General features: G+C 36.9%; 1 protein-coding gene across 5 annotated transcripts in view; it reads right to left on the reverse strand.

The window, feature by feature from the left end:
* LOC135093160 (Bardet-Biedl syndrome 7 protein homolog) overlaps positions 1-13,887 on the reverse strand; it is a 301,301-nt gene that overhangs the window by 26,348 nt on the left and 261,066 nt on the right. For all 5 annotated transcript variants that reach the window (XM_063992082.1, XM_063992083.1, XM_063992081.1 and 2 more), the window contains 4 exons: positions 11,350-11,560; positions 4,923-5,007; positions 2,353-2,458; positions 140-257 (listed from right to left, as the gene is read on the reverse strand). In XM_063992082.1, the coding sequence (XP_063848152.1) occupies positions 140-257; positions 2,353-2,458; positions 4,923-5,007; positions 11,350-11,560 (520 nt within the window). The remainder of the gene's footprint in view (positions 1-139; positions 258-2,352; positions 2,459-4,922; positions 5,008-11,349; positions 11,561-13,887) is intronic.

A 13,887-nucleotide genomic window follows, 5' to 3' on the forward strand; every position in this document is an offset into this window, starting at 1 on the left:
AGAGTGAAAAAAAGAATAACTTTAACTATAATAGAGTGAGTCAGAGTTAACTAGCCCACTATAGCCATACTGAAAGTAATACTCAACACTACAAAATGATACACAATACATACAAAGTAACACTATTTTCAGAGCATACCTTATCATTTATGGAGAAGAATGGAACTGCCGAGATGCCTGGGAAGGCACTTTGGGTAGCCGCCTGGTACTGGTCACGTTCTCTCAACACTCTCTGCTGCAGGTCATCTATTTCACCCCTTGAGTGTGATCATGACAGACAGTTTAAAAAAGATCAGCATCCAAAAGTGACCCCTCTACTCCAAGATTCAAGCATTCCGAAAAGAATAATTAGATAATTATAATTATACAAATTTATAAAAAAGATGGAGTATTGTTAAATCTACAGTGGATTCTCCCAATTCAAAGTATCAATGGCTTATTTTTTTTCCATTTATCATTATTTCATGTACAGAACAGAACACAGAAATATGATTATATTTAGAACAGAACAGAAAGAGAAACAAATAAAAATAAAAGTATAAATAAGCTGAAGACATGTTAGCCATGTCTTCAAAATAGTCTAAAATTTGAGTAGGTGATGCACATTACTGAGGATAGAAATGCCAAACAGAGGCTTGTTTACTATGTTGGCCAACAAAGGAATACAACAGTCAAAGCTCTACATCACCAGTGATAGAGGAGCCAAAGAAAGGCTTGTTCACAAATATAACCAACAAGGGAATATGATAATTAAAGTTGGTGGAGAACACTTAAGTTTTCAAAAATGAATATTTCTGAAAATCAAACAGTAACAAATTTCACTTTAAACAAGGTGCAATTCATACTGCAGTCCAGCCAGTGTTGCAGTATTTAGCATAGTTGATTCACAACCAAGTGGGGTTTCAATCCCCCAGCCAGGTGGAGACTATCTTCCATTTAGTGTGCAAAAGTTCTTATAAATAACATTTATTGATAAGATGAGGAGGAACCTCCATCTAAGTTATATTATTGAAGATGTTTATGATATAACTGATGCCTACACTTAACAGAGTACAATGGAGCACATTTAATGCTTACACATGTGTTCAAGGTTGTAAAAAAAAAATCAAATAGCTTTGAAGACTGCCTAAGCAGGACTGATGAAGAAATATTAGAGATGTTGGTGCAAGTGTGTAGGGAAGGAAAGCCTGAAGTGGTAGTGCTTGTGCCATGAGTGTTTTTTTGCACAGGAATGGAGAAAGAGATGATAGGAGATATTCAATAGAAAAAATAAACAAATAAAATAAAATTAAATTAAATTACATTAGATTAAACAAATATATAAAGAATATGAAATTAAAAAAAAAATGTGATTCAGAAAAGCAAATTAATATGCCTCAAATATGAATGTGATATTGTGTAATGTGAAAATTTTAAGTACAGTGGAGTTTCAGTTCCATCCAATGGAACAGGAAGCAGAAGAGAAGCAGTACAGCAGTGTGTATACTGAGCAAAACCAAAATAAAAAGAAGCCACACACAATAATTATTCATGCCCCATATGGTGGTGGTTTCTTAGTCTCTGAAACTCACAATGAATGCTAAATGTATGATATTTAAAATTCACTCATTATTTTTTGGACCTACTGATAGTTTCAAGGTTTCACCAATGCTAAAAAAAAAATTCCTTCCATCAATTTGGACATGTGGTTCACTGATCTCCAATGAACAATTCCCATAGGTAAGCTGTTCAGCTGCATGGTGAAATGATTATATATCACATATTCACAAGAATGTGTGTACATAATCATTTAATAGTTATGTCAATATCTAAATTACTGATAAACTTTTCTTTCAGAAATCAAAAAAGAAATATTTCCTCCCTGAAAAATTCAGGGTTACTTTGATAATTAAATTAAATACAATTTTTCTTATCAAGTTACAATTTTTTGGTTCAGCAAGATTATTTCTTTATACCTGTTATTGTAAGCTTCTATCAATATAAGAGATCAATGTGATCACACTCAAGTTTTAGATTAACATGAAAAATCTACTTTGTGAAGCAAGAATACAGTATCTCATTTAATATAAAACATGAATTTCTTGTTTTGATGATGGTTTTCTGTCACTAGTGTTAGGTATATAATGAATATGAAAAGGAAAGAAACCCTGATGTTAAGTCTAATAAATTTCTCAAAACCTCCAGCATATGCTTTGATTTCTGCAATTTTTTTTAAAACATGGTTTGCTAGTCAACAAGAGCACAATGGTCAATGGGATATGAAATACTTTATCATGCAAAGACTGTGCCAAAGAAAAAAAAATAATAAATAAATAAAAATGTGATTTTGAATAGATGAGGTGGACCAGGTACCTCAGTTTCTCTATCTTGAGTTTTGAGTCTTGGGAAATCTGCACCACTCCTGACTCTGAGGTCATGTGGCGATCCATAGGCTCTGTTGTGGCTCCAAAGACCCAGCCTGGTCAGTAGTGGTGAAGAATCAACTTTGAATTTTCACAGTGCTTGCCACCATCAAGGCAACATGTCAGAATTCAGTGTTGCAATGTAGGTACATAATCTACACCAGTACATACTTTGAACTTGGCACTAACGTATTCCAGTTACTTTGTCTTTACCTGATTGGCTCACCTTACATGTCAAAAAAGGCGAAAAAAGTCTCATTGCATATAACATGCTGATTCTAGTCAAATACTATTATTCATGAAATGATATGAAAAAAATCCCCTTATTTTGAAATAAATAAAATCCTTACTTTTTTTTTTATACACTATTGCAAAGGTTCAGCTGCCTCTCTCAGTGCCCATTGCCTGGCTCAAATTTTGTTCCCTGGGTTGCATTGATCAATCAAAGTTTCATTTCCAGAAGTCAAAAGCTCTTCCCTTCAGTCTACATTACAAGGTATTTAATCCAGCTGGTTCTTGCCCAGAACTTCTGAGACTCAACAAGCTGGAAACTTACAAGGATCAATATCTCTTTAAAACTGAAAATACAAAACTGTACAAGAATCCATCATTAACAACTGCAATCAGTGACTGCATCAGACTGGACCTCTGAACCACCACATTTCTTTAATTCATAGTCTTATCTCTCCTGTGCTATCTTTGAGGTCTCTCTTACATGCTTTAGGTGAAGAATCTCTATTAACCTGTTGCAAAGGTTCAATAATTTTTCCTGGTTTCCATTTACATTAACTCTTATTTTCATATTATTATTTTTGTGGAACCATAAATGGAAATTTGTCATTTATGTAGCCCACCATCTTGCCATTCTGCCAGTCTCAGTTCTCACCTAAGTATAAGCTTCTCAAATAGCAGCTGCCACATATCACTGTGTGTAGTGTGCCTGAATACCTCCTGCACTTATTCACTGAACTATAATACAATTCCTGTGCCAGGTTCTCTAATTAGGCTGATATTTGCATTTTATTTTGCTTTAGTATATATACTTCTATAGTCCCACTACTCTAAAACCAAGGTTTGGGTGGGTGTGGTATAGACTTCTGAGGTTACTAGCATGAATTTTGTCCCAGTCTATGCTGTAAAGATCCAAAGAAATGGTAACATAAGAAAATGATGATTAAGTTCCAAGTAACAAATACAGTGGAACCTCAGTTCTCAAACTTAATTCGTTCCTGAATGCCGTTTGAAATCCAAAATGTTTGGAAATTGAAACTCATTTTCCCATAGGAATCCATGTCTTAGTAGTTTATGACAGTTGCTCCCACTGCTAAGATGGCCACTCCACAACATCTCCAACTCAAAAACTATTTATCCAGAAAGGATGTATTGAATAAACAGAACTCATCAGAAGATATTGTTTAGACCATAATGGTATTCTCTTTATTGCCAATCTAGTGAGAGAAACCTTACAGAGTGACACAGAGAGAAGCAACCCATTCACTGCCAATATGAAGGTCATCATAACACTTGGACATCTTGCTGCTTAGAAAAGCTACTGGGCTTTTCTAGCTGAGCACAACTGTAGTAGTGATGGCTAGCCATCACTACTACAGTTGTGCAGTAGTGATGGCATTGTGGGTCATCAAGAGAGCCACAGGTGGCTTGGAATTACTCCTGATCCAGCCAAACCCTGCTTATTTATATTGAGGTTCTTCAACAGAATCACATTTACTTTATTTCAAAAGGTTGAATTACTGTCTTACTCACTGTCTCTCATCCAAAATATATAAAAATGAAGGAAATATTTATAGAAACTGTAAATTAGTAATGAAAGGCAGTTTTCTGCTATGCCTTTCAGTATTTGAAATCAACTTTGTTTTGGGAACCAAATTTTGGTACAGCAATTGAAGCAATTATTAGTTCAAATTTTGTTCAAAAACTGATTTGCTCAGAAAGGGAGGTGTTCAGTAACTGAGTTTCCACTGTAAAAGGTTCATCACTGACACTAAACAGTAGCCAATAATTATGACAAACTTTGGTAAGAAGAATTATTTCTTAGCATTCAATAATAAGTCACACATCTTATGAATAGAGAGAGAGAGAGAGAGAGAGAGAGAGAGAGAGAGAGAGAGAGAGAGAGAGAGAGAGAGAGAGAGAGAGAGAGAGAGAGAGAGAGAGAGAGAGAGAGAGAGAGAGAGAGAGAGAGAGAGAGAGAGAGAGAGAGAGAGAGAGAGATACACCAGGACAGGAAAAGGTGAATAAACTCAAAACAAAAACAATGACTAGAAATGTGATCTTTCATGCAAGCAATGAATAGAACCTGACATACATATTTAGTGTGTCCAGGTAGGGAAAGGCTCTTTTACTGCCTTTGTGATGCAGCTTTTGCTTATCTGATGGGAATGTACACTGTAGAGCTTCTCCTCTACCTAAGTGATACTGAAGATGATGATAATTATGGTGGTGGTGATAATTATTATGATGAAGATGGCAATAACTTAAAGATTTACAAATACAACTCACCTGTGTATGTTGATGCTACAATTTCATCATAACCAGCACTTCCTACAACTGCACCCTGTACTGAGGTCACACTTTCATTGCATGCCTGGAAATAAAAATATATAAAATAAGTAATCACAGACATTTCTTGAACATACATGTTGAAACCAGACAGGACATAGAGTAACTATGCTTCAGAGTGGAATCTGCTTCAAGGTCAAGCATACAAAAGTTATAGTGTTCTATTATGCAAACCAGATTATTTGTTACTCATATTTTTCTATAGGGGCATTAAATGACTCCTTAAATGTGCATGAGTGAGAAGAATGACTATCCACAGATCAAAATTAATATGTGGAGATACATGATAAGGTTCATCCATCTTTCTCAGAATGACCTGACTAGATATGGAAAACCCTCCAGTCAAAACCCTGTCACCACATGTCACCACACATGTACTCATAACCAATCTCTATTCACTTTCCTTACTCTACAGATATTCATTCAACAAAAGCTCTCTTTTCACTGGCCATCCATGACATTCATGGTCTTCCCATTAGCTTTATACATCACATCAGATCTGTAGCTGTACATGAACAGAGAGCCATTAACCCATTCCTCTATTCACATTAACACTTTAATAATCACCTAACTTGTAAAATTTCAAAATTGTTCACGAACCCATCCTATCATATCTGCCATATGCTTTCTTTACATTCACTAATGGCCTTTTGTCAAATGCCTTTCACACACCTGTCTTCCAGAGAATACCTGATTTATGCATCATCCTCTTCCAAATTAGAAATCAGTACCTGTGCACTCTTGTCCTGGTTCAGACATAGCCACATTGTGTCCACCAGTCAAGTCTTGGGTGGCCTCAGACCCAGACTTAGCGGCATACTGCTCTGTCCTTTGTATTACAGCATTTCTTTTAATTTATTTCAATATACTGCAGCAGTTTTACAACAACATGTTTCCTTGGCAACCCCTGGAGAACTATGATTACCTATAACAATTATTATTCAACTAGAACACTCTTATTCATCTTAATAAATTCTTTACCATACATCTTACAACATCCAGTAGACTTATGTCCAAAACCAATAATAAATTAGTACATATGCAAAGGTAGTACAATCATCTTTATACATTGGAATCAGGCATATATTTGTTCAATCAATCACTACCACACTGCTCATGAAACACACATAATAATCACTCAACAATAATTAGTTTGCTGCCCTTCACACATTCTACTACAAATATGTCCAAGCTCACTTGCTATCATCCTCTTTTTAGGTCTACAACTTATTGATTCTCCAAAGACATTAATTTCTTGCTTCACTTCAACTGCAACAATGTCAGGCTTCCCATCTTCCTCTAAATTCAACAATCCCTCAAAATATTTTACCCATCTCTTCCCAACAGCAATCTACCATCCTTTGCACTCATGTTCTATTCTTTCTCACATATTCTCTTTTCCATCCTTTTCACCTCACTCCAAAATAATTTCCTATTCACTTGGAAGCTTTTCATGAGCCTCCTAATCCACTCTCATTTGAACTTATGTCTGCATCACACATTACCCTTTTTGCTCAGTTTTTTTCTCTCTACATCTCTACATCTATACTTAATATACATACATGGCTTTTTTTCAATTTTAGCCACACACTTATTTCTCCACTACACCATTCATTTCCCTCCCTCAGCCCATCATCTAAAATAGTGGTTCTTAACCTCTGGGTCATGACCAAAAGTTGGGTCGCCAAGGATATGCACACAATTTTTTCCCCAATATACCTATTCAAAATGTTATTAAAGTATTAATCCTGTGTATAGAATACCTAAGTCATTAACATCTAAGGCTAAGAAAATCACAGAGATATAGACAATTTAATTGAGGTGAAAAAAAAAGCCTATATCTGCTTTTGCCTTTTAAATCTAATTTGAATTTTAAATAGGAGTGTTTATGAAGGTATATGGGTTGCCATGGTCAATCTGGACAGGATTTTGGGTCACTGTATTCCAATTACATAAATTCTCCTGATATTCTATTATCTTCTCTGCTTTGCCCAACTCATTCTCTTTCAAGGCTTCCCTGTCACATTCAACTCCCTTAACCTTAATCCTTTCCCTCCACAAGGTACGAATTAGACATACTTCCTTCCTCCCACTTCCAAAACTCTCACTTCCAAAATTTGTTCCATTACATTTATGGACACATTTGCCAATCCATCATCACAATCATCAACCCTTCAACCTGTCTGTCTCATAAAAGAATACTTATAAACATTCTTCTTCACAAGGTATGCTATCACCAACTCTTGCTCTATGCAAATTTTTTAATTCTTCTTCAATTTAATTTTTTACTGATACTCCATGCATACCAAGTACACTTAACATTATTACATTCTCAACTTCAGCACACAGATCCCCTAGTAATACCATATTCATATTTACACTTCATAAAACAATTCTAGAAAGTTTCTTTCTCATCTCCATCTTTCTCACTTCAAGATCCATAAGCACTTAAAACCATTCACAGTTTTCATGCAAATTTGATTTTTGCTCATATGTGTCCAAATGAGATTTCATTCCACTCCTTCAAATCTTGCTGAATTTTTTGCCTCACCAAAAAGGTCCTTACTTTTCTCATTTTATTTCTTTGTAAACTTGACCTCCTTTTATTCACACATCCAAACAAATTGAGATTCATCCTTTCCTCTTATCTTTGTTTCACATTTAACTATATTCAATCACAATACAGAGGTCACTCAGCACCTCTCTGAAAGAGAAGCACTTCCAGGGAGCTAACCTTTATATAAACCTGTTATTACTTGATAAAAATAAGTGAACATAGTACATCCAACTTCTCACACCTTTTTTTTTTTTTTTGTCTCACATATAAGATATCTATGGACATTCACTGACTCATCATGGTACAAAGGGTATCAAATCCATAAGTATTGCCTTGCCTCACTCTAAAAAAAACACAGATGAGAGTGACCCCAGTCTCCATTGTGTTTTGGGTGCTACTTTGGCTTGTTATCTATGTGTCATGAATCTACTTTGGTATGATATCTACACTTACATTGCGATCTACGTCTCATGAATCTATTTTGATGTGCAATCTGCAACTTATGCTGCAATCAACATGGTACAAGAACAAGGAAAACACTTCTCTTAATTGGTTTTGAGAGAATGTGTGGTAAAAGAACAAGGAAAACACTTCTCTTAATTGCTTTCGAGAGAAAGTGTGGTTAGAGAACCTGAAGCATGAGTGGAATGTCTGTTTGAGTGTGGAAGGTCCAATCCCACTTCAACACAGCAGAAAAGCAAGGAAAACACTTCTCTTGCTTTTGAGAGAATGTGTGGTTAAAGAGCCTGAAGCATGGGTGGAAGGTCCAGTCCCAAGTCAACAAGGTACATGTGGCAACAGCATACTTCATTCCGCCACAGACATCATTCCAGACAGCTTTGGTGTGTTATCTATTGTTTGTTACCTAATTTCTAATTTGCTTGTAATCTACTTTTCCTAGATTTCAAAGTTTTTTTTTTTTTTACGTAGGAGGGACACTGGCCAAAGGCAACAAAAATCCAATAAAAAAAAAAAAAACCCACTGAGATGCCAGTTCCAGAAAAGTGTCCAAAGCAGTGGTCAAGAATTGAAGAATAAGTGTCTTGAAACCTCCCTCTTGAAGGAATTCAAGTCATAGGAAGGTGAAAATACAGAAGCAGGCAGGGAGTTCCAGAGTTTACCAGAGAAAGGGATGAATGATTGAGAATACTGGTTAACTCTTGCATTAGAGAGGTGGACAGAATAGGGGTGAGAGAAAGAAGAATCTTGTGCAGCAAGGCCACAGGAGGAGAGGAGGCATGCAGTTAGCAAGATCAGAAGAGCAGTTAGCATGAAAATAACGGTAGAAGACAGCTAGAGATGCAACATTGCAGTGATGAGAGAGAGGCTGAAGACAGTCAGTTAGAGGAGAGGAGTTGATGAGACGAAAAGCTTTTGATTCCACCCTGTCTAGAAGAGTGGTATGAGTGGAACCCCCTCCCCCTAGACATGTGAAGCATACTCTATACATGTACGGATAAGGCCCTTGTGCAGAGTTAGCAGCTGGGCGGGTGAGAAAAACTGGCGGAGATGTCTCAGAATGCCTAACTTCATAGAAGCTATTTTAGTTAGAGATGAGATGTGAAGATTCCAGCTTGGATTATAAGTAAAGGACAGACCGAGGATGTTCAGTGTAGAAGTGGGGGACAGTTGAGTGTCATTGAAGAAGAGGGGATAGTTGTCTGGAAGGTTGTATTGAGTTGACAGATGGAGTAATTGAGTTTTTGAGGCACTGAACAATACCAAGTTTGCTCTGCCCCAATCAGAAATTTTAGAAAGATCAGAAGTCAGGCGTTTTGTGGCTTCCCTGTATTAAATGTTTATTAGACCAGTTATTTATTTTTCTTAATTCCACAAACCTTAGTAAATCCTCCTTTATATTTCAGGCATTGACATAGCCCTCAAGATGCTTGTAGAAGACTTCTACACTGAAATCAGTGATGAAACTAAGAAGACATGAACTTTTGGATGAAGAACAGTGTGTTTCACCATGTCATCGTTGTGGCGGAGAGATGAAAGATGCTCGGAAAAGAAGAAACAGCAAATTTATTCCCGTTCTTCGTTACAAAAACTGTGGATGTCAAAGAATACATTGCAGAGGCAATGTATTCTTTCACTTCACAGATTTAAATAACAAACTAAATTGCAAGCTCTCTCTTTGCCAAATTTTAGAATTGATTTGGTTCAAAGTTTAACTGGCAGAGGCACTGAAGCAATATGCGATTGGTTCAACATGTGCAGAGAAGTTTGTACAGCGATTTTTCAGTCCAGAATCATGGCAATATGGTGGGCACTGAAGAAGAGCCTGTACAAATTGATGAAGTACGCTTTGCAGGATGTAGAAAATACAACAGAGGTTGAATGTTGCAATGAGACAGGGCAACAAATTCAATAGACATTGAAGCTGAAGTGAACAATAACTGTAACCATGGAAGACACATTGATAGTCCTTGGGTGTTTGGTTTGAAGAAAAGGTAAGATTGCTGATATTTTTACGTCCAAAGAAGAGACCATGAGACACTTCTGCCAATTACTCAGCGAGAAGTCGCTGAAGGCTCAGTAATTCATTCCGATGAATGGAGAGCTTACTCTAATTTGAACCAACTCAATTTTCATAATTTTTCCGTAAATCATCAGCAGAATTATGTCAATCCCAAAACCGGACCACATACACAAGGAACTGAAATAACATGGCTTGATGCGAAGATTTGTATATTGAAAAAAATGAGAAGCTGCAATCAAAGAACACTTCAATCCCATCTTGACTACTTCTGCTGGCGGATGATGAGGAAAGAAGCTCCTGACTTATATTTAGCATTTTCATCCGATGTATGTGCTGTTTATCGCTAGAATATTTTTAATAAACATTTTACGCATTTTAGACATTTTAGAATTTTTTACTGTTTCAATTAAATTAGACATTTTATAATTTTTTACTGTTTCAATTAAATTTTCTGTTATATATAATGCATAATATTGTGATTTACTATGTAGATATTCAAATTAAATTTTGTACTGTGCAGACATTTTAGCTGAGGTGCATGCTGTTTATTGCTAAAACATATATGAAATAAAAATTTTCAATATTTCGAGTACATCTTCTTTATTTTATATACATGCTGTGTTTTACTATGTTGATATGAGTCTAAAATAGAATTTGTATGGTGTAGATATTCTTCCTTGTAGATATCTAACCAAAGTGTGGTGTACATATCTTTTGCTTGTAGATAACAAGCCAAAGTAGCACAGTGATTTGTTCTGTGGTCTCCATGACACACAGGGAAAGCAGAGACATGCACTCTATGACTTATGTCTCAGATGTGGCTATAATGTTAACTCCCCAGCCTGAATGTGGCACAAAAAATATAAACCACAGTGTGGTGAGCAGTGAGGTCACCACATTCCATCCCGTCATCTATCTCTGAATTCTTTGGGGATGGTCATGGCAGAAGAGTCTCTGCTCTTCCTTATCCAAATTCTCTCCTTGCTTGCTCCAAGCCCTCACCTTTAGCTACCACATCTTGCATATATGTATTTACTCCTTTACCCACCATATCCCTAATCATAACTGAATGTCAAGTTTAAAAGTATATTAAGTATATTAACTGATAAAGTAAAATTTCTCACTATAAAATCATTGAAGGAAATCAGTGACATGTCTGTATCCTCTATCATATATTTTGTATGTGAATTGATTCAGTGAAAAACAACACACACACACACACAAACAAATAAATAAATAAAATAAAATAAATAGATAAATAACAATAAAAATCAAAATATGTCTACCAAAACATGAATGAAATGATTACATACATCTCTCTAACTTACCATGGAGAACCTGAGGGTTGGCTCTGCCTCATCTCCATCCTCATAGGAGTAAACTTCTAGTGATCCATCATCTCTACCCACAATAAGATCCCGTATGCCATCCCCAGTCATGTCATGATGATCCATGCTGGTCACACCACCACGCCGGGAGGAGCCAACACTGCCTGCCCCACCACCATTCTCGCTCACCCACCGATGAATGGCTGCTCCTCTGAAAAATAAGTCACTGATTACTCTCACTTAAATTTACATATTCCTGTTATAAACACAACATAGTTCATGAAGGAATCTGTTGCATAGTGAACAGTAACATTTAATACACACAGATACTGATTTGATGCTTCTCTGCAGGTTTAGAGTGTAAGAGGAGATGTCTGTTTAATAATTTGATACAGTACTAAACCATATAAGTACAGCACCATATTTTGTTTCACCAGGAGGCACATACAGTCATACATCAGAATTATTGCAGTGACAGGAACTAGTAATTTTTCAAATGAAGATAGTTGAAAAATCTTATGATTAATGAACTGGAAATCTCTTTCCTCACACAAAACTACATGCACCTAATTACATGCACGCACCACGTAGTGTAGTGGTTAGCACGCTCAGCTCACAACCAAGAAGGCCTGGGGTTCAAATCCCGGGCATGGTGAAGCAAATGGGTGAGCCTCTTAATGTGTAGCCCCTGTTCACCTAACAGCAGGTAGGTATGGGATGTAACCTGAGGGGTTGTGACCTCGTTGTCCCGGTGTGTGATGTGTGAGTGGTCTCAGTCCCAACCAAAGATTGGTCACTATGAGCTCTGAGCTCTTTCTGTAGAGGAATGGCAGGCTGGGTGACCAGCAGATGACCGTAGGTGAATCACACCCTTCATTCAAAATTCTAAATTCAATATGGTGACTCTTACACCAGCCTTGGAGTTCCCATCTGGGCAGGGAAACAAGAATGTCCCCAAGTTGAACTGCTCTTCTGGTACTGACCCTTAGTGTCTTGACACCCTCCCTCAATTTTTCTTCAGTAACTTCTACAATATTCACAGATTGAGATATAATTTTCAGTCTGTAGAACACCACTTCTCTACTTAGCCTTATCTTCTTTTCCTCACTGAAACACAGGTGTCTCAGGCAACTGACAGTAGCCCCTTTTCTGTTCCCTCCTACTTTTTCTATCCTCATTTTCAATCCAAAGCTGGATGTTGTGTCTTTGTGTTCAACAACATAATTTGTTCTAATGCTCTTGAATCTTCAAAATTTTCTACCATTTGGCCATGACTGCAAAGTCACTCTCAAACTAGATTTATCTGTGCTGTATAAGTCTCCCCTAACTCCTCTGACTATAAAAAACTGTTTGACTACTTAACATTCAAAGTGGAATACATCTTTGACTCTCTCCTCTTTTGCAGAGATCTCCATTCTTGGAGATTTCAATGTTTACCACCAGCTTTGGCTTTCCTCTCCCTTTACTGACCATCCTGGTAAACTAGCCTTTGGCTTTGCTATCCTCCACAACCTAAAAGCAATTGGTGCAACACTGTATTCCTGACTGTCTTGGAAATAAGCCCTACATTCTTAACCTTTTCCTAACCTCTAGTCCTTCTGTTTATGCTGTCACCCTATCTTCTCCATTGGGCTCCAATCACAACCCCATATCTGTATCTTGTCCTATCACCCCAATCCCTTCTCAGTAACTCCCAAAACAGAGGTGCCTCTAGCATTTTCTTCTGTTAATTGGGGGGAACCTGAAGAGGTATTATTCTGATTTTCCTTGGAATGACTATCATTTCCAAGTCTCTGTGTGCTAAGCACACACCGAGATTAGATTCTCCTTGTACCCTGATGAGTCACCTAATCTCCATAGATATGGTATTTGTGATAGTATCTGGCATGGAAACATATATTCCTCACTCTTTCTCTAAACTTAAACTTTCCAAACCTTGGTTTGACACAGTCTGTTCTCCTGCTGTACATGATAGAGAGATGACACACAAAAGGTATTTGAGCATTCCATCATCTGAATCTCACACACTTTATATTTCTGCCTGGAATCATGCCAAGTCTGTTCTCCAACTAGCCAAAAACTCCTTTATTAAAAGAAAGTGTCAAAACCTTTCAAGATTTAACTCCCCTTGTGACTTCTGGCACCTGTCCAAAAACATCTCCAATAACTTTACTTCTTCATCTTTCCCTCTTTTATTTCAACCTGATGGCACCACTGCCATCTCATCTATTTCTAGAGCTGAACTCTTCTCTCAAAGCTTTGCTAAAACTCTACCTTGGAAGATTCAGGGTTTGTTCCTTTCTCTCCACCCTCAAAGTACTTCATGCTAACCATTAAGATCCTTAGTAATGATGTTTTCCCTGGCCCTTATCTTCAGCAGGCTTATGAACCTGATGTGGTATATCTAATCACTAGTATGGCTTCCATCAAGATCACTCTACTAGTGATCTTCTGGCTTTCCTCACTGAGTTTTGGTCATCCTCTTTTAGGGATTTTGGTGAAACTTTTGCTGTTGCCTTAGCCATATCTAAAGCTTTT

This window comes from Scylla paramamosain, chromosome 42 (genome assembly GCF_035594125.1).
Source record: "Scylla paramamosain isolate STU-SP2022 chromosome 42, ASM3559412v1, whole genome shotgun sequence".
Classification (NCBI taxonomy): Eukaryota; Metazoa; Arthropoda; class Malacostraca; order Decapoda; family Portunidae; genus Scylla; species Scylla paramamosain.